The sequence below is a fragment of the Coturnix japonica genome, chromosome Z, assembly GCF_001577835.2.
Source record: "Coturnix japonica isolate 7356 chromosome Z, Coturnix japonica 2.1, whole genome shotgun sequence".
Classification (NCBI taxonomy): Eukaryota; Metazoa; Chordata; class Aves; order Galliformes; family Phasianidae; genus Coturnix; species Coturnix japonica.
In genome coordinates, this window is record NC_029547.1 from 64137614 (window position 1) to 64157377 (window position 19764).

The 19764-nt window shown below is 40.8% G+C and overlaps 1 protein-coding gene across 4 annotated transcripts in view; it reads left to right on the forward strand.

Annotated features, from left to right (window-relative positions):
• SEMA6A (semaphorin 6A) overlaps positions 1-19764 on the forward strand; it is a 112573-nt gene that overhangs the window by 51235 nt on the left and 41574 nt on the right. For all 4 annotated transcript variants that reach the window (XM_015849990.2, XM_015849991.2, XM_032441554.1 and 1 more), the window contains exons 3-11: positions 2087-2204; positions 6398-6458; positions 8258-8320; positions 9149-9250; positions 11355-11445; positions 14185-14304; positions 15347-15435; positions 16329-16546; positions 19632-19763. In XM_015849990.2, the coding sequence (XP_015705476.1) occupies positions 2087-2204; positions 6398-6458; positions 8258-8320; positions 9149-9250; positions 11355-11445; positions 14185-14304; positions 15347-15435; positions 16329-16546; positions 19632-19763 (994 nt within the window). The remainder of the gene's footprint in view (positions 1-2086; positions 2205-6397; positions 6459-8257; positions 8321-9148; positions 9251-11354; positions 11446-14184; positions 14305-15346; positions 15436-16328; positions 16547-19631; position 19764) is intronic.

Sequence of the window (19764 nt, forward strand, 5' to 3'; positions counted from 1 at the left end):
CAAAGAATCTTTTGTAATAGAAACCCTCTTCTTTCTTACCAACACTAGTTGGCAAACTCTCCAAAATCAAGGGTTACACAGACAGCTGCAAGTCAGTACTGAGATTTGCTGACAAAACAGGTGGAGAGCTTTCTATGGATTTTACCATGCAAGCCAGACTTAATATAAGTGATTATTCACATTTACCACAGCTCAATTGCAGTTACTCCAGATAAAAGTATTCTGAAGTCCCAAAGTTTGATTTACTAACAAGTACTTAGCATGTGAGTGTGTAAATGTGTACTAAGGAATAGTTATTTAGCAATTATAACTTATATTTTAATCTGCTTTGGGCCAGGAATTTGATTTTGATATGAGTCTTTTGAGTGTCCTTGCTTATTATGTTTTCCATTGGCCTTGACACCCAGAAACCTGTTTGTCTTGGGGAACACTAAATTGGAAGACAGATCCTTCCAGGCAGTTGATGTGCTCCAACTGCTAGTAGATATCTGTGGTACTTGAGCAGGGCAGAATTACACCACAGAAAATCCTACTGAAACTTATTTATGGCGACCATTAGACTTTCAGCAGCAACATTTTCACCTTCCAAATGGTTGTGCTGATTGTTTCCCTGAAACACAGGATAAATTCTCTCCAGTGTGGTGTGCTGTAATGCATGTGAATGTGCAAGCCCCAACTTCCGTTAGATTAGTGACTTCCTATAGAGGAAACAGACCTGAATAGAGAAGAACCTGAAGGTTAGAAGTTGCCATTTTGCACGTAGGTCTTGGTCAGAAATATTAGACTTCTGAGCATAAATCCTGGCTGGTCTCTATTAATTTGCTTCCCCAAGCCTTCTCAGTGTCTGATTTATAGACCCTTTCACACACGACATTCTCAAGTGCTTTGCCAAAACTGTACTGTCAAAGTCAGTGCTTCAACCAATCTTGACAGAGAGAATACTTGTAGCTGAAAAACACCAATGAAGAAACTGAGTTTCTGAAGAATCAGGCTCCCTCAAATAGCTGCAGTTCTCTTGGAAAACAAATTGATGGGGAAAAGGCTTGAGTATGGCTCGATACTAGTCAGTTCTGTGTAATGACTAAGCAATACACAGGCTGCTCAGACAGTCTGTGGATTTTCCCTTCTTGTAGATGTTCAAAAGCTGCCTGGATGTGATCCTGGGCGACCAGTTCTGGTCATTCTGTTTGAGCAGGGAATTAAATCAAATGGCCTTCAGATGTCCTTCAGCCAGTCTGTAACTCTGTGAATATACACTTCTGTATTATGATGTTCACCAGAGATTTATTCTCTTCTTGTCTTTGCATTTACTTGTGTAGCTTCCTAGTTGGTGCACCTAGACATCCTGATCATGCATTCATCTGCAGTCTAACAGCAAAGTGGCTCTTGGTCAAAAATATTCATTATTGTGGTAGAGAAAGACTGAATGTTTGTGCTGATTGATAGAGAGGGAGAAGAAGCTGGCTTGATGATAGCACAAGATCAATAGAAGGCTTCCAGTCAGTATTGTTCAGTTTCGAGAAGAACTGCAGTATCAGACTGGTTGCCAAAATAATATGCAGTGACTTTCATTTTAAGAAGTTTGAGTGGTGGTTACCCACAGTTTCTCAGAAATCCCCGCAGCTGCTCTACAATATCAGTCCAATTCTGTAGGAAACCCACTGAGCTGACAATTTGAACCACTCAGAGCCAAGTCTTTTGCTTTAACCACTACTAATCCAGTCATTGTGATGATTGATGGGCTACTGTAAAACAGCTTTGTCCTGCTAGATACACTTTGGCAGCCAGGAGCCAGCATTTAAAGTCTGCAAGCCGTGAAAGAAAAACTGTGAGAAAGTGCCATGTACCTCTGTGCCAAGAGCTCTAGAGCAGCTTTACATTCTAAAGTAATTCACAGTTCTTGTATTCTAAAACATGACTTTCTCCTTTGCACCCTTAGCCCTCTGTGCTAGTACCTTCCTGCCCTAGGCTGTGATGCTGGGGGAGAAAAGAAACCACAGATTTCAGCCGTTTCCGTGTTAACATGTGATTTCCATTTTGTCTTCTGCTTTTTCTCTGGAACCTTGTTCTTCTTCACTTCCCACAGATACAAGACAGTATCCGGTGTTTGTGGGTCACAAGCCGGGACGGAACACCACGCAGAGGCACCGGCTGGACATCCAGCTGGTCACGGTCATGAACAGAACCCTCTACATTGCTGCTAGGTCAGTAATCCTCTGTTTCACCACTCCCCCCTTGCTGCAGGGGGGAGAAGAGGAAGGATATTTAGAGTTTAAACTACCAGTTTTGGTGGCACTACACTAATTTATACAGCTGCCCGCCTGGCACAGACCCAACAGTAAAGCTTCCTCTCCCTTCCTGATGTTCATAAAGGAGGCTGATAATCTCCAAGCGGGAACTACCTGATGGAAACAGGGTGAATTCAGGAAGGGCCAAGATTAGCAAGGGTCAGAAGCCTAGTTCAGGCGCTCTTGGACCCAGATCCTGTTTGGGAAGGCCGCCCCTCCAGGAGAAGCTTATTAGCCTGTCATTTTTCTGATCCTTGTGAAATATGCAACCTTCTGCAAGCTACAGAAGGCCAGGCTGTTTCTGCAGATGGGAGAGGTGGTGGGTGGGATGGCCAGGCAGGGAGGGAACAGCTGCTGAGCAGACAGCCCCTCACCCCTAGCATGTCCTCAGAGCCCTGGGTAAGGCTCCAGGAGCTGTCTATCTTTCATATCATGCAGTTCCTTCCCATTTTCTGGGCCATCAGATGCAGCCTGTGGTAGAGAGTTACTCCTGCTTTAGAGCAGCCAAGTCATTGGTGCTGTTTTTACATGGTTGTTTCTTTGGCTGCTTGAAAACTGCACTTGTAAGTGCTCACCTGTAGGCTAAGCACAACTTTGTCAGGCTTCTCACTTTAAATTTTATCCACATGGCAGATTTTGGGGCTCTGGCTTGATGCCACGTCCTGCTGTTTTTCTTGCAATTTACCCTACCATAGCATTTACTCCACAAAGCAATAGCAAGAGACAAGGACTTGAAACCAAAGTGTTGCAGAGCTTGGAGGAGGTGGGGGGTAGAATACCACAGCTGGCTGTAGGGCACAGAACTGTGGTTCCTCTCCTCTAGAGGGAATTGATGTTCACCTTGCAGTGGGATGCTGGCCCCACTGTGAGGCCCCAGCTCAGGGCATGGTGTTTCTGCTGCCTTCAGTGTGATAACAAGTGCACAAGGGCAGGGGGTGGGCTGAAAGTGTTTGGAAGGTGGTGGCAGGATTTCCTCCTTTTCAAGGCTGATTTCCCTTTGCTTTCCTTATTTGTTTTCCTTTAAATGGGGAAATCATTTGCAGGGAGAAGGTGATAAATCTGCTTTAGTGGATTTTGCCCTGCTGTACTCATATTTTGTTCCCAGAATGAAAGATTGACGCAGTTAGAGTTGCACTGCCCAACAACCAGTTCTACAACAAGAAAACCCACCTCATTGTTTTGGTGCAGTGAAACTGCAGAGCAGGTTATATGAAAACAAAATAAAATAGAAAATACATGGGGGAGAATATGTGTATTGGTGTACATTTATCCATTCATACATATTCTGTAGCTATGCCTTTGTATAACATGTTTTACCATAATGAGAATGCTCCTGTGCTCCTTGGGCCTACTGACCTACAAAACAATCATGAAGATGTAATCTCTTTTGTACTTACTCACACACAAAAAATCTTACATTTTTTTTCCTTTGGTACTCAGACACACTTTGGTACATTATATTCCCCTTTCCACATGCTACTGAATAAAATCCCTGCTGGGCTGAGAAACTCATGTGGTATAAAATTATAAGGTAATTTTTATCTGAAGTTACAAACTTCAGAAAATGAGTCATCTTTTCATAGCTTGAATGAAGGTTTACAACTGCGATACTGCATCCCTTTCAGAGGCAGTAATACACCTAGAGATTGCATACATACCAAGGTTGAAGCAAGCGTGTACACAATCAAAGGTGTTTCTCAAAGAGTTTGGTAGCAGGATAACTGCAACTAACATAAATCCCTTAGGTATCATATCAGGTGTTGCTTTCATACCATCTTTTCACTCATCAAAATATTTCTGTGTTGCCTACCATGAAGTGTAATAATTCTGTGTCTCTTTGGAAAGGCTTTATTTCATATTATCAGCTAGAGAAAAGTTAACGTGACTCAACCACAGGCCCTGAAATCATGTTGGTTTGCAGCTAGAATGCCTGAGGTACAGTCTGTAGACGAGAGGCTGTTTTCTTTTTTCTCATGGGAAGGCTAACATCTTGCCATCTCTCACACATTCACAAATACACACTTTTTTGCCACACCACCTCCTCCCTCTGGCTTGTGTGGTGGCTGCTTTTGTCCACTTTATCTGTCATCCTTCATGTGTATGTACGAAAGAGTTTGCTGAGCCCATGAAGCATTGGGACGGCTCCCTCCTCATTTGCTGTTACACACTTTCTGAGTGGCCAAGGGTCATGCACAGCCGGTGGCATTATTTAAATTCCCTTCCTCCACAAGTCCATGCCATGGCAACAAAACTCATTTCTGCTGACTGGAGGTGGGAAAAACGGAAGCTCTAGGATTAGGTCAATTTGTGTTAGAATAACTTAATTAGCAGCGAGCTGTACACATACCATAGCTAGTAGATAGCAGGATTTGGGCAGCAGTGGGAAAAAGAGAGTAAGGACAATCCCCTATTGTCTGTGGCTGGAGAACCTTCCCCACCATCTGACAGCACTTTGCTTCTCTGCTGGCATTGTCAGCAACTTCATTTCAAATGCAGCATGAGAAAGTGATATGTAATTTGCCTGATACTGACCCTCCCTTTGATGATCCCATAACTTAGCATATGATTTTCCTTTCAGCTGTTTCTTAAACCAGAAAGTAAACCCCCTGGGAGATGTTTTATGGAGCGTGAAGCAAAACAACTCAGGCCTCTTTTTGAATACCCCAACTGTATTTTTAATTGTCTGGTTTAAAAAGAAAAAGAAATCATACCCCATGTAAACTAAGACTGATCATTACAATCAAGAGCTGTGCTGGAAGAATGTTTTTAGAAATCCAGCAGCAGCTAATTTGCAATGCAAGGGACTTTCTTCCCACTTTCCTGTAGTAGGAGTAACAGCATCAGAGGTGTACATTAAAAGGGAGCTGTGTGCTGGTCTGTGAAGTTGATATCACACTAATAAGTAATTTTAGTCCAGACCTGACCAGGGCTATGCCAGTGAAATCAGGCCAATAATAAACTGAAGCATTAAACTCATCCTGAAAGAAAATGACAGTTCTGTTTTTTCAGAGTCTGGAGGAGAAGAAAACCCACAACTCCTCAGTTTGGCATCTTATGCAGCAAATAACTTCAAGTGTCATAACAGGCAGGAGGTTTTTAAAAGCAGGTTCCCTCCAACTATGCTGCCTCTTTTCTCCTTGCGAGGGAAGTGTTGCTAATTCTTGTTATGGCAGCGTTTTGCATTTGCTTTGCTTGAGAGAGAGCACTATTTACACAAAACCCAAAAAGAAGTGAAGCTAGGCTTAACGGCAGAAGCTTCTATAATGGAAGCATTCTGTATCCAGCTCTCCGCAGACTCCTATGTAGACCTCTCCAATGCCACAGATTATTCTCCATCTGCATAGCTTCCTGCATTTTGAAAAACAGTCATTGCTGTTTCTAACAGAACATGCTCAGTATTCTTCTCTCTTTGTTCCCAGTTAAGTGTGTCTGTTAGTATGGTGCTATGAGTTGGTGCTTTTTCTTAGGTTTCATACAGATAGGTCCATGTTCTCAAGTTAGCAGGAGAGAATGTTTAAAAATATCTCTCTACCTGAGTGACTGAGTCTATTTACTCTTGCCTAAGAGAAATTGGCAGCTTACAAGGAGAAGCAAGCTCTCAGGAAAACAGGAAAGTAAATGCAAGCAAGAAATGTGGATTTTGTTGAGGGGAGTATTTTACAGTTTGGTTTGGCTATTGGTGTGTGAAGAGAGGATTCCAGGGAAGAGCTGTGTGGCTGTCAGCCTTTTGGCTAGCATATTGTCAGCCAAATTATCACATCTGAAATTAGAAGGGGAAGAAAAAAAAAAAAAGAAAAAAAAAAAGGAAAAAACATTAACCTTTTTTTAACCCTGAATGGCTAAATATTGCACAGCGAGTGCTAGCCCAGAAGTGTGACAAAGGCTGTCACAGATTGCATCTGTTTTCAGATACGGAAAAACATCTGCATTCTGGCATTTGTTCTAAGTCCTATTGAGCAGAAATTATAAAACTGCATAAGGCTCATCTCCTGTCCAAAGACCTTTTTTGAAAGGATTGTGGATTATCTTGTCATACATAGGTCTACTCATGGAAAATGAGTGGTTTTACTGCACTGTCTGACTCTGCATTCATTTGCTTTTGTTTACAGGGACCATATTTATACTGTTGATATGGACACATCACATACAGAAGAAATTTATTTTAGCAAAGTAAGTAGCTTTTATAATCTCCCAGAAACAGGTTATGCTCCAAAAGTTATGCCTTCTATTTTGTCTTACTGGCCCACAGTGTCAAAGAGGGTTGTTGATGGTATAGCAGTAGAGGCTGGACTGCACCACCAATATTTCATTCCGTGTCATTGCTGTTTGACAAATGGCAGCAAAGAGGAACTCTGACAGAATGGCTTCTGATATGGAATTGTGCACACAGCAAGGGTGTGGAATTGAATTCCTCCATGCAGAAAAAAATAGTACCCATTGGCATTCATCAACACTTGCTGAGCATTAATGGGGACCAAACAGTGGATTGCAGCACAGTGAGGTGGTGGATGGTGTGTTTCAGCAGTGGCAAACAGTGACATGAAAGATAAACTATGTTCTAGATGGCCATGTGAAGCTGCCACATCACAATATGAAGAGCATCTTCTTCATCTAATTGATGTGAATCACTTATTGCTGATGACTGTTTTGAGAAAAAAAAAAACAAAACCATGTGTTTCATAGCAAAGAATTTGCTCTGTCAAACAGTGTCCCTTTGTATCTGTCATTTCCATGTAAAAAATAGGAGGCATTACTTTTGGAGCAACCATAACATAATGGTTATGCTATTCCAATTAAGCATACTGAAGCTCTCATCATAAAAAGCAAATGCTATCAACATGTTTGCACAGAAGTTTTATTCTCTTCTGCAAGTACTATGTAAATAAAATCTTACCATAGCAGCACTTTGTAGATGTATTCACATTATCTCCATGGCAAGCTGCATTCAAATTAAGAAGAGCTTTATCTGCATTACAGCGTCACATATTAACATAAACTTTCTAGAAATAATCTCCCTTCAGCTCCTCAACATTACACTCACGTTATGTATTAAGTGACAGACATAGCCTTTGGTCCAGCAGAAGACCATATCAGTTTGGCCAATGCATAGATTCCACTGTAGGGGAGGAGAATTTATCGATAAATATGTGAAACATGCTGAAGATTAGCTTATGTCTTGCTGCTCTTCAAAAAAGAGAGGTCACAGGCTTGTTGTGGAAATAAAAGCAATACTGTTTTTACATTAGTGCTCATTTATTCAGCTTGGGGCCTGTATGGAACAGAGGGTGATTCAGTGTACTACTGGGAACTGAGGTGTTACTACTATCTTAAGCCACATTTACATAAATATTTATTATAATCAACCAACCACATTAAACCATTTCTCAAACTCATTGAAACAAAACAAAACAAAACATTTGGCATTTACCTGAAAGTGTTCCAGAGAAAGAATGCTGATAGATGAAATCAGCAATATCTTGATAAACAGAGCACTGTCTCAAGACTGCTAGCTAACTTGAAATGATGAGAATCACCTACATTACAATTTCTTTGCTAATGTAAAATGTCCTGAAAGAGATACTCCACTTGGATTCCAGTCAGGGTGTTTAGTCCATAAATGTTTATTTTGATTTGTTTAATAATATCAAATTAAAAGAGCATCCACTGCTTTTAGAAAAGTAGTTACAAGTTTTAGCCTATTGCAAAATTCAGTTGCCTTAGGATTTAAAAGAAAGAAAGAAAAGAGAGGATAGTTTTCTGGTCTAATGAATACATAGCAACACAAAATTAAGTGAATGCTTTACATCACTGATCTTTCATTGTTACGGTGAATTAATCATGGAGAAAGGGTGCAGAATGCTTTTAATGAGTATATGTTCAACAGCTAGTCTCCCCCAGGGGACTTCTACTTCTGAAATCAAATGCAACAACCTCTGGGCTCTAATTGATTTCTTACTTGATCCTTGCAGAAATTGACGTGGAAATCTAGGCAAGCTGATGTAGACACATGCAGAATGAAGGGAAAACATAAGGTAGGCAATTTTCATTTCTTTTGCATCTGCCACTTTAGTTTAGTTGCTTCACTACTATCTCAGGCTGATGTCTGTGATGTGGAATGGATCATGCCATTCGCTTCTTTGCCTGTAATTGCTTTTTCCATCAGCCCACTGAAGGCTTTAATTTGCAAAAAAATAGTTTACTTTTAATGTGATAAAGCATTACAACAGGAGGCACAGCAACATCCTGAAAAGCTTAGAGTGCTGGAGGTTTTGAACGTAATGCCATGTGTACTATTTTTTGGTTAACATTGCCTCCAAAGCTAAGTGCCATTGTGCATCCTCCTGTAGGGGCTAACAGAGAAGTTTATATGACATGTTAGTGTGTACAGGTAAAGGATTGTTTCTCACACTAGTCTTCTCTTAGTATAACGCACTACTAATATGCATGAGGTCAGAGTTAGATGTTGATTCTGATTTTTTTATAGAGCTTCCCCTGCTCGTTACAGCTGCTTTATGTAAATACATTGAGACTGTTTTACAGCAGCACAGATGAGAAGATGATCAGATTTTTCACTCTTGAGGAAAGCAACGGCGTTCAAATAAAATCCTTAGTGAACAGCAAAATCTGAACTGTAACGTGAAAATCATATCCATATTCTTTGTAACCATTTTTAGCCACCAGCGTAGAAATAAATTGCATCTCACTCATTGTCAGTTAAACACAGTTGAAATAAAGCCCAGAATGTCGCAGTAACTACCAGCCAATTTCATTTTAGACTTGACAGTGAGAGATCAGACTGAGAAAATAAAACCAGACACCCAAGTAGAGTAGCTTAAATACTTTCTGTTGTTTTTCTTCAGGATGAATGTCATAATTTTATTAAGGTTCTCTTAAAAAGAAATGAAGATACGTTGTTTATCTGTGGGACAAATGCATTCAACCCTTCTTGCAGGAACTACAAGGTATGTGATTGGTTAGTGAGATTTCATTACCTTTCCTTCTCTTGATTTATTGTGACTGTGCTGGCACAGCATGCAGTGCGTTGTTCAGCAGTACATCATTCAACTCTGTAGCCCATCTATTCAAATATTTCCCATTTTTTTAGGCTTGCAGCAATCTTATGTCATACAACCCTCATCAGTGGATGTCTTTGGAGTAGCTGTGAAATTAGTTCAGTTAGGCCTTGGTATCTGGACTCTGCTTTTTCAGGCACTGCTGTGTCCCACAGGTTATTTCTTATCCTTCAGGAAAAAGAAAATTTAGCCTCACTAGTGCTGCTTCTGACAAAACCACGACAGAGAATTCTTATTCTCTTCAGTGCTGTCCAAGTGAAAACCAGTATAAAGACATTAACAGTGGGGAAAACAGCTTCCTTAGCGGTATTCACTGTGACTGCTGCTCCTTCTTGCTTTTTCTGCAGCTCTGATCTACTTTGTTTAGCCACTGTATTGTGTATAGTCTAGGAAATGCACTAGAGAAGTTCAGCATAGTCTTTTATTTCAGTCTCTGGAGGAAGAATCAGATTTATTCACATATGAGCTTGCATCGCACATCCTGGTACAGGTAGCTGTTGATCTTGTAATCTGTTTCTCCTCTTCTTCCTCTCCCTGCATCTTGCTCCTAGTGTACAACTAGCTTTCCTGGCTTCAGCGTGATATTCAGTACTCCAGCACCATTTTATTGCTTCATGGCCCGTGCTCCAGCCACCTTTGCTAGAAAGCTGCCTTTTAACACAAATGCAGATTTCCTTGGCATAAACGTCTCTCCTGACCCCTGCTGCAGGTGTTTCATTCCCCACGACATATGGCCCCTTCAGACTTATTCACCTGTCAGTGATCTGCCTTGTGCCCAGGCAGTCAGGGGAGGTCACCTTGACACCTCCTTAGACTTTTCCCCTATTACTGGGTTACAGAGAGAGATCATTAAAGTTGTGCCTAATGGAAAACAGGGTTATCCTTCCATGCTGCAAGGTGAAAGTGTAGACCAGCCTGCAGTGCGAGGCTCAGTATAGGGAAGGCTGCACAGAACAGCATTTCCCCTCCCTGTCATCTGTAGTGCTTTTCTGTCCTCAAGGAAGCGCAACTAATTCCCTTCACAATGGATTTGGACAGAAAAGGCACATGACAGAAAACGAATGCTGACAGATCATCCACCAGAGGACTTAGGTGCTGTAACATTCAACCTAGAAGCTGGTGGGAGTAGCTGATGCTGCCAGATGGGTTATTTTTCATGCTCTGTGAATCTGTGCTGTATGTGGTTCACATAGCGTGAGCTCCTCATGTTACTTGAGTATGCTAGGGAGATGCTTATTCCCAAAATACTGCTGTATAAGAATCTTAAGCAGGTAAGAGCTGTACCTTTCCCACAGATCTTGCTAAACCCTCTTGAACTTACTGTAAAGTTGATCTGTGTATCTGTATAATTACCAGTGCTCGGGGTGAATTTGTCTCCCAGGAGTTACACTTAAGCCTCAGATTTTACAATTTCTGTACAGATTAATTCTTGCCTGATTGTAAGAGGATTTCTCCATAACACAGCCTCAACTGATGCTTGCAGGGCATCCTTCTGAGTATGAAGAGACACTGCTTTTGTGACTACACCAGAAGGATCTCTGGACTATGGAGGGAGGGAGAAATGTGCACGTACATAATTGTCCTAGTGTTGTTTCTTCTGACTACTATGGCATGCAGTCTATTGCTGTGTATAAAAGCGCTTCTGTTGGATTGCTGTTGAGGATATATTTTGAATCCATGCCAGAACCACAGACCACGTAGCCTGCTGCAGTTCAACAGGAAACTTGTGTACAGATAAAATATTGACTCAAGACTTTTGTAAAATGTGTGTAAAAAGTAAGAGTGATTAGGCATGAAAGAGTGCCTGACTTACTACACATTTTTCAGCCTGATTTTATTTAACACTGTGTTTTCTGTCATGTTCTTCGTTCATAGCCAGGGGGGCAATTGCAGTAAGGGCTTTGCTCCTTGCCCAGAAATGAAGCTACCATTAGCCTGGTCCTGGGTAAGAAGTCTTGCTCCTGTATCTGAGGAGCTCCCTTTTGTTTTTCAGATGGATACACTGGAGTTCCTGGGAGATGAGTTCAGTGGAATGGCCAGGTGCCCCTACGATGCAAAGCATGCCAACGTTGCGTTGTTCGCGGGTAAAGAAGAATGACTGAAATAATCTATTTTGCTTTCCTTCCTGCAGCCCAGGCTTGCCACTGAGTCCAAATGCCAAGGTAGCAGAGGGAGTGGATAATAGCTAAAAATAAGGGCCATAAGGAAATCACACGCACAGGAAGCCTTGCCTTGTCTGGGACTGGCTTTACTACCACAAACAGCATCGCATGGAGCCTGAGTTTCTCGGTTCAATATTTCAGTGTTTCCTGGAGTCATAATAACACAATACCATACCAGAGTGAGGCAACATTTCTGGCTGCATCCTGCTCCTGCGAAGGGCAAGGGCAAAGCTTATGTGAACTTTGATGAGAAAGAGGCAGGATATGCTGTTAAGTTTTCATGCAGCGGAATACTCGATTCTGCTTTCTCTAATAGGTAAAATAGTGAGTGTTTACTAGTGGTGTTAGTTTGAGCTGCTGATCATGAAAAGGTATTTTGATATTTCCCTTTGTATGCTCCTAGTTAAATTGCTTCTTTATTGAACTTCAATTAGTGTGAACCATTCTGATCTCCTCTTACATTTGGCTGTAAAATTAGATGATAAAGATAATACAGAAGCCACCTGTGACAACGTCAGTCCTTTTCAGTAGCTGTACTGAAAGCAGGGCCTGGGTGTTTACCTGGAAGTTCTTTAGCAATTCATCCCAAGGTATAGAGGTATAGGAATTTGAACGTACTACAACTACTAAATATCATGGCCATGGCCAAAGTGCTGCATTGGCTGCTACTGCAATTGAGCTGGCATGGTCTGCTTTGCAAAGGAGAGATTTTATAGCTGGTTGTAAAAAAATTATTTGCTCCCTCTACAGTATACCAGTGGGTCCTTTTGTTTTAAAACAGTGGCCGTCATGACAATGGTGATAACTGTGTAATTTCTTAATTACAACCAAGAGATCATAAAACTAGAAATTCTTTGATCATAGCATGTAATTTGTAATCCACAGAGAAAGAGGCACACCTTCAAAAAAAGATGCATCCCAGTGTCTCAGATTGCTATCCTTGGGGCAGTCTGATTCAGCTGTCAGACATGCCTTATTCACTACACTGGCCAGAAAAGGCATTTATAACCAATTTAATGCAAACATTTATCTACATGCAGCTGAAATGGGTGAGATGAGTTCCATCCTGTGGCTGTAGAAGTCTTCATGTTATTTGAAAATAGTATTTTTTTATGGAAATAATTGCTCTATCTCTTGGGATGATTCAGTCTGAAAATGGTAGTGTCACAATAAATTCTTATTGAATATACCCTGTAAGTCTCCTAGGTTCATGAAATTAGTTTGACATGGCATACATACTGATCTCTGTGATGACTTTTCAGAGTGCAGTGAAATGCGGTTTCAGAGCAGTTTAGGGCACAAATCCAGCTCATCTGAGTCTGCTGGGAGCGCTTACAAGAATATGGCTCTTCTTGCAGCTTGTAGCTATTTTAGCTGATATGTGTGAATTGTAATTAGTCACATGGTCTTCTGCAACTTGGCAGGAAAAAAATAAATGTGTGATTGTATTAACATGAGTTCAGACATCCAATAGCTGAACAATTCAGCTTTTTATACTATTTTTGTTTTTAGTGTTGTTTCTAGTATCTGTTTTTATTTCCTTTTTTATTTTTTTTTTTTTCATGTTCTGATAAGGGAAAAAAAAAAAAAAAGAAAAAAAGAAAGAAAGAAAAAGAAAAGCCTGTTTTTAAATGATGATTGGAATTGCAGGGTTGAGAACAAGGAGAAAAGTCCTGCTAGCAAAAACCAGTCATAACTTCTAAATCCCAAGCTGAAATTAAACATTGTCTGTAGGCGCAATGCAAAGAACGTCTTATCACAAGAGTCTCTCTGCACTCACAGTAAGCACCATCAAGGCCCCAGATAACCTGTTATCTTAGATGCATGCTGTTCTGATATTTTGTAGACACAACAGAGATTCAAGCTGCCGGCTTCATGCCATGGCACTTGTGCTCCTAACAGCCGCCATGGATCCAAGGTCTGCCTTGTAAGGGAAATCAGTCCCAGGTTATCATGACCTGTGGACAGTTCTGACTGGCAGTATCAATTTAAGCTGCAGACAGAGCTCACGCATGTACCTTCAGATAGTTTTGCATCTTTTGACTGTCCTTGTGGTGCCAGCCTGTAGTCCCTTTCTTACTGTTAGTCCTCCAGCATTCTTTAAGAGAGAGAAATGGATAAATCATGCTGAAATGACCTAAACCACCATTTCAGATGAGAAAAGTGAATAAGCAGTCCTCCTTCATCTCATCACATCCCTGCTTTGCCTTGGCTCCCTGCACACTACTGAATTTTTAACTAGTGATCTTTGGCCCAGAAGTACTCACAGATAGACAAACTTGAATAAGTGCCAGTTAGCTGGCAGTCCCCAAGACCTGTCTGCTTTTCTCTCCTGCTTAAAACTAATATCTGTGGAGGCTTCTCCATATTTATTTTGCTCACGTGTGTAGGTGGAATTTATGAGCATTGAGCTAGAGACATTTGCGGACAAATTGGGGAGGACAGATTAGTATGACTTAGCTAATCTGGTGAAGAACTGCTTCATGAGATTTCTTCTCCCACAACATACCTCCATTTAAAAATTTATGTTCAGTCCCATTTACCTGTTTGGATTCTTTCACGTCAGTGTTCTTAAAGAAGATTCTCATTTGATTTTTGAGCAAAAATAATTACACTATTCCTGTCACTCCCCACCCTATTTCTTCTTTCCTTCCTCCCCAGAGGGAAAGCTGTATTCTGCCACAGTGACCGACTTCCTTGCAATAGATGCAGTCATATACCGGAGCCTTGGAGAAAGCCCAACTCTGCGGACAGTGAAACATGACTCAAAGTGGTTGAAAGGTAGATAAACAAACTAAGCAAGGAAAAGCTGCATCTCTGATGACAGCCCTGGATTCCTGACAGCCCTCTGTCATTTCATTTCTGCAATGGTTTCTAGCAAAAGAAGAGCTAAATAGCATCTCTTACACTGATCTGTTTATCTGTTTTTCCTCTTCTACCCCTCCCCTCCCCCTCCAAGCTACCAGACTTGACATAAAATGAAAGCGTAGTAGACCTGAATATATTCCAAAGAGCTTTCCAAGCTGAAGTCATCGATTTACAGCTGTTGGATGCAAAGGCTGGAATTTTCAGGGCTCAGTGTACTTTGTGTGCTCAGTCTGTGTCTGAAGCACTCCTTTCCCCGGCAGCGTGTTAGGTACCAGTCTGGGCTTTGTGAAGGACGAAGAACTTGTCCTGCAACATTAAGATTCATCAGTGAAAAATAAAATTATAGGAATATTGCACAAAGCCTTCATTTTATAGTCCCTAGGTACTGTGCAGCTGCCATTGAATTAGGCAATGTGTGTTCTAAATGCCCTCATTGTTAAGAATGGTGCTGTTTAGCTTCACGTAGGCGTTATGAATAGTTAACATTTGGAGTGATTTTAACAGTGAGTAAAGCCATACTTTGAAGGCTTTTTCTGCATGCAGAAATGTTTTGCCAGGTGTTGACATTAGCAGTCCCACTTTGCTTGTTGCTGCAGACATATATGAGCAGAAACACTAACATGGCTTGTTATTCCCTCTGCATAAAGCCTGCAGGCCATAAAGAGCTGTGTTTGAAGCCCTGAGCATGCACTGCACACTGCCTTTTCGCCTTTCTTTGTCCACCATGCTGTGCAGATGTGCAGTCGCAAACACTCCATAGGCTTGCAGGGGTTTTCTGCAGGCTGGCCCCCAGTGGTGTTGCATCCTAGGCAGGGGCTCCTCTCAGTTCTGCAAACTAGACAGGCTTGCCTCACATGGGGTTTAAATTTTCAGCACTTAGTGTGAATGCTTCTTTCTGCACATACAGTGCTTGCATGCTATATGCTGCACATGGAATGTCTTGTCTTTTTCCTAGAGCCATACTTTGTCCAGGCAGTGGACTACGGCAATTATATTTACTTCTTCTTCCGGGAAATAGCAGTGGAGTACAACAGCATGGGAAAGGTAAGGGCAAAAACATTGCCTCAGATGACTTAGTGACATTCAGGAGGAGAAAAACATATGCTATTCTTGGACTGGTGCTATTAGGAATGACCTTGAAATGAAAACCATAAATCATGATGACAAGGTCATCATCTTGAGAAGTTTCCTATCACTCAAGCCAAAAGGTGGGCTGGAGTGAAACATTCCACTGTCTTGAAAGGAAACAGGGTCATTTCTGACTGTGGCTACTTACGCTGGAATCTCATTTCCTAATCATAAAAACCACAAGGCAAATGTACTATGTTCAGTGTGCTAGACAGTACTTTAAAATGGCTTCTAAAGCAAGGCAGTATTTGTCTTTAAGAAATCTGAATTTGAGTAATCAAGGGGAGAAATTTTGTGCTCTGCCATTCTTTAAAGACTAATTAAACATTTGCTGCATTTTTGTGAATTTCACAATAGTTTTCTGACTAAGCAGTCAGAGAAACTGGCCAAGGTCAGAAAGGTGGAGGGCAGGAATAAAAGCCCAGCAAAATTTGCGTAGTTTTTAAGTGCTGAAAATACAAGAGTCAGAGCAGGCAGCGTGGGTTGCAGAGACTGTGAATATAAAAACGTGCTATTGTTTGGGGAAATAGAAAGCTAAGCAGTCTGTATGGAAATGGGTTTTATTTGGGTTGAGAACAGATCTCTTGAAGGATTTATGGCTGTGTATTAAATGCCACAGCCTTATCATCCATAACACACTGTTCCAAAGTTGATTTTTTCTCAGTTTCTTATTGTCACAGATTATGGAAACATGGGATTAAATGAAGCACCTAGATGTGTCGTTTCAAATGTTTTAAATGCAGAATTCCTATAGTCTTTGAGTTAAGTATTTCCTTTTTTTTCTAATATTCTTGCTATACTCCTTCCAGGTAGTTTTCCCAAGGGTGGCTCAGGTTTGCAAAAATGATATGGGAGGATCTCAGAGAGTTCTGGAAAAACAGTGGACTTCCTTCCTCAAGGCTCGTTTGAACTGCTCAGTTCCTGGCGATTCACACTTCTACTTCAACATACTGCAGGCAGTTACAGATGTTATCCATTTCAATGGCCGGGATGTTGTTTTAGCAACCTTCTCCACTCCATATAACAGGTAATAGATGCAATAATCTTTTGTTTCCTTTACATTTCGCTTTTCATTGCAGTTTCTACTTACTCTATAAAGATACAAGAAGTGATTTCTCATACAGTGTCATTATTATGTACCATGCATTTACCAATAGTTTGTGTTTCATTTTAAGATAACCTGGCATTGCTTGCTACATTTTATATCTGCTAATTTAGAACAGCTTTCAAACATTTACTATCTGGACATGTTCCTTGGACATTTTCTTTAGGTGAGAATAATTCAGACCAGCCGCCAATAAGTTTTGCAGAGTATAACCCTCAGAATGTTATTGCAAAGAGAAAATACAGTTTTTCTACTTGCAGAGAAAGGACTGAGTCTTTCCCATTTGCATCCTCCTTCCCTCTGTTACATGGACCTCTACTGACTCTTGTGCTCTCCCCTGAGAAAGCCATGGACCTCAGCCTTGTTGCAGGCTGCAGAGGAAGTTCTCCAGATCAAAACCAGAGGAGCAGAGGGGCTGAATAGAGCTTCACAGCTTTCCTGCCTTGTTCATTTATTTTCATAGAGGGATATAATGAACTGCTCACACTTAGCCAGCCAATCTTATGAGTTTTTACCTCCCTGGAGCTGCACCCATGATAATCATGATAATTTTTTTGTGAGCAAGAGGGAAAAGAGAGGCTCTGCTAAACAAAAAGACTCTTCCTTTTCCTGACCACATCAGCACGTCTTCATGCTGCAGAATCAACTCTCAGGAGTCTCAGTCTTGCTTAAGCAGAGCTGTAACACAGCAAAGAGGTGCCAGTAAGAGGAGTAATTCCAAGCACCTGTGTTTCATTGTACATGTGGTTTCCAAATGCATTGGTTCACATATTAAGAACCTATTGCTGTTATACATTATACGTGTTTCTCCAGAAGTTATTAAAATAGTAACTATTTTAATTATCAAGGTCTCATGGAGAAGTTAGAAAAGCATTCATAGTCTAATTAAAAGATATATTGCTGATTCACAGGGTAATGCTTGAGTTGAAAGGGCAATTTTATTGCTGAAATTCATCTCGTTTTACTGCACACTTGCCACCTTTTGTCAAAGCCTAGCCATAGTAAGATCATGCACAGAGCTGAATTGAAATAAGAGTAAGCCCAGCCCTCTATTGTTTAATCACTTCTTTTAACATCAAAACAATAGAAACTTCAATAGAGAAATTAAGTCACCAGGGAATAAAATTTTAAATTAGATGATATCTTCTTGTGCAGACTGTCCTAATAAAAACAAACAAATGGAGAATCATGGTCATCATGATACTGTATCTTGAGATTATCCATAAATTGAGATGTCTTTCTACTCTGCTATCTCTTCTGGTGTGTCATGAATAATCCTTTACTTTAAATCCTGCATTAAGTACTTGGTTATAAAATCAAAATCCTATTTATGGGGGCCATTCTTTTCCAAGCATTGGAGATGACAGAATGGCACGTAGCTTTGGGAACATCTCATAAGCAGACCTACCTCTGACATGGACACCTCTCTCTCTTTCCTCCTTCTCTGAGGAAAAGCTTCAACACATGTCTTTCATCCCTGGAACAAGAACATCCCACTAGAGTGATCTGCAAAAGATCCTGCAGTTCAATCTGATCTCATCCAGGGTGGGAGCTGGTGGTGGCTTGTAGTTAGTGCATGAGAGATTGCTTGGCTGTGACCTTCAGTCCTCCATCCACATTTTTTCATGGCACTGTGATTGCCATCCCACATAGGAAGGTATTTTGCAGCCTTCTTAGTAGTGGTCCCTCCATCACTGTGGAAACATGCTGAGGACAGTTCTCCTCACATCTAAATAGTAAGCCTGGAGATATTAGGGTTGTTTTTGATTTAGTGCTTAGTTCAGCAACATGCAAGACCTATCTGAAGTGGGAGTTGCTGTGCCTTATGATGTGGTTCTGTTTGCAACCAAGTACACCCCTGACTGACCCTTCCATCAAAATACGTGTGGCTGCCTCTCCTTATAACTATCACTGTGTAGTGTCTCGTTAATGTAAAGCTTTGAAGTAAGTTTACTTCCATATAAAAACCCAGCCTGCAGAGATCAAAGTTAGACTATTATTGTCTCTGTACTTGTTGTTTCCTTCAGTTAGAAGCATTTCAGAATCTTTTAATATCCAGACAATTATTTTCTTATCAATTTATGCACCCTTATAAGTTTAATTTTATTCTCTCAAATTACAGTATTACAGTTCCTACGTTTTCTCTTTGGTATGTAATAGCCTGCTAGCTAAAAACAGGATTGAAAGCCTTCAGCCAGTTAGGTTCATGCTATTTATCTGATAAAATCAAGCAGAGAAACCATACATGAATACAGTAGTTAATGTGTAAAAAGTGAGAGGTGGATAAATGAATAATTCATGCTTCCAAGTGAGTGACCATGGGAAAATCCTAAGCTTTTCAGAAAGTAAGTAGGTAAGGTTGTAATTATGTTTAGACAATGCTACCGTGCAATTGCTTGCAAATTTACAACTTTATCATCTAAAAATACAATTGCATTTGCTTCTACAAGCTCTTTACACCTCACTGAGTGATTGAGTTAAGCAAATTGCTGAGCATAGTTAACTTCTTTCCACTGGGAAAACCTGATGGAGATGAGGCTGCAGGAGGATGGAGTAATAATGTGCAAATGCAAATGGCACAGTGCGGTACACTTCCAGTTTGATCAGCTCCAACTTATGACCCCTCTACAATTCATACTGAGAAAACGTTGTGACTTACAAGAACTTAAATTTCCAAATAATGGGTTCTAAATGAGAGTGGCTGCTACTCCTCGTGCATTACCAGTCATACACAGAGTTTTCCAGATTCTGTTCCCTTTTCAAGATTATTGCAATTAGTTTTCTCTATAGAGGCTTTGAAACAAATTATGCTGGCAGGAACTGTTTGCTGGTTGGTACATTTCAGTCTTTTCCATGGAGCTGGTTTTTCCTGTCAATACTCAGAGGTTACAGAGTTCAGAATTGAGTAGCCTGTGACAGGAAGACTTCTATACAGTGTGTTTTTCACTCAAGATTTTATGCATAATTGCAGAGTGAGTAACAGTTTCTGGGAAATATCACTTTGCAGCATCCCTGGCTCTGCAGTCTGTGCCTATGACATGCTTGACATTGCCACTGTATTCACTGGGAGATTCAAAGAACAAAAGTCTCCAGACTCCACTTGGACACCGGTTCCTGATGAAAGAGTGCCCAAACCCAGG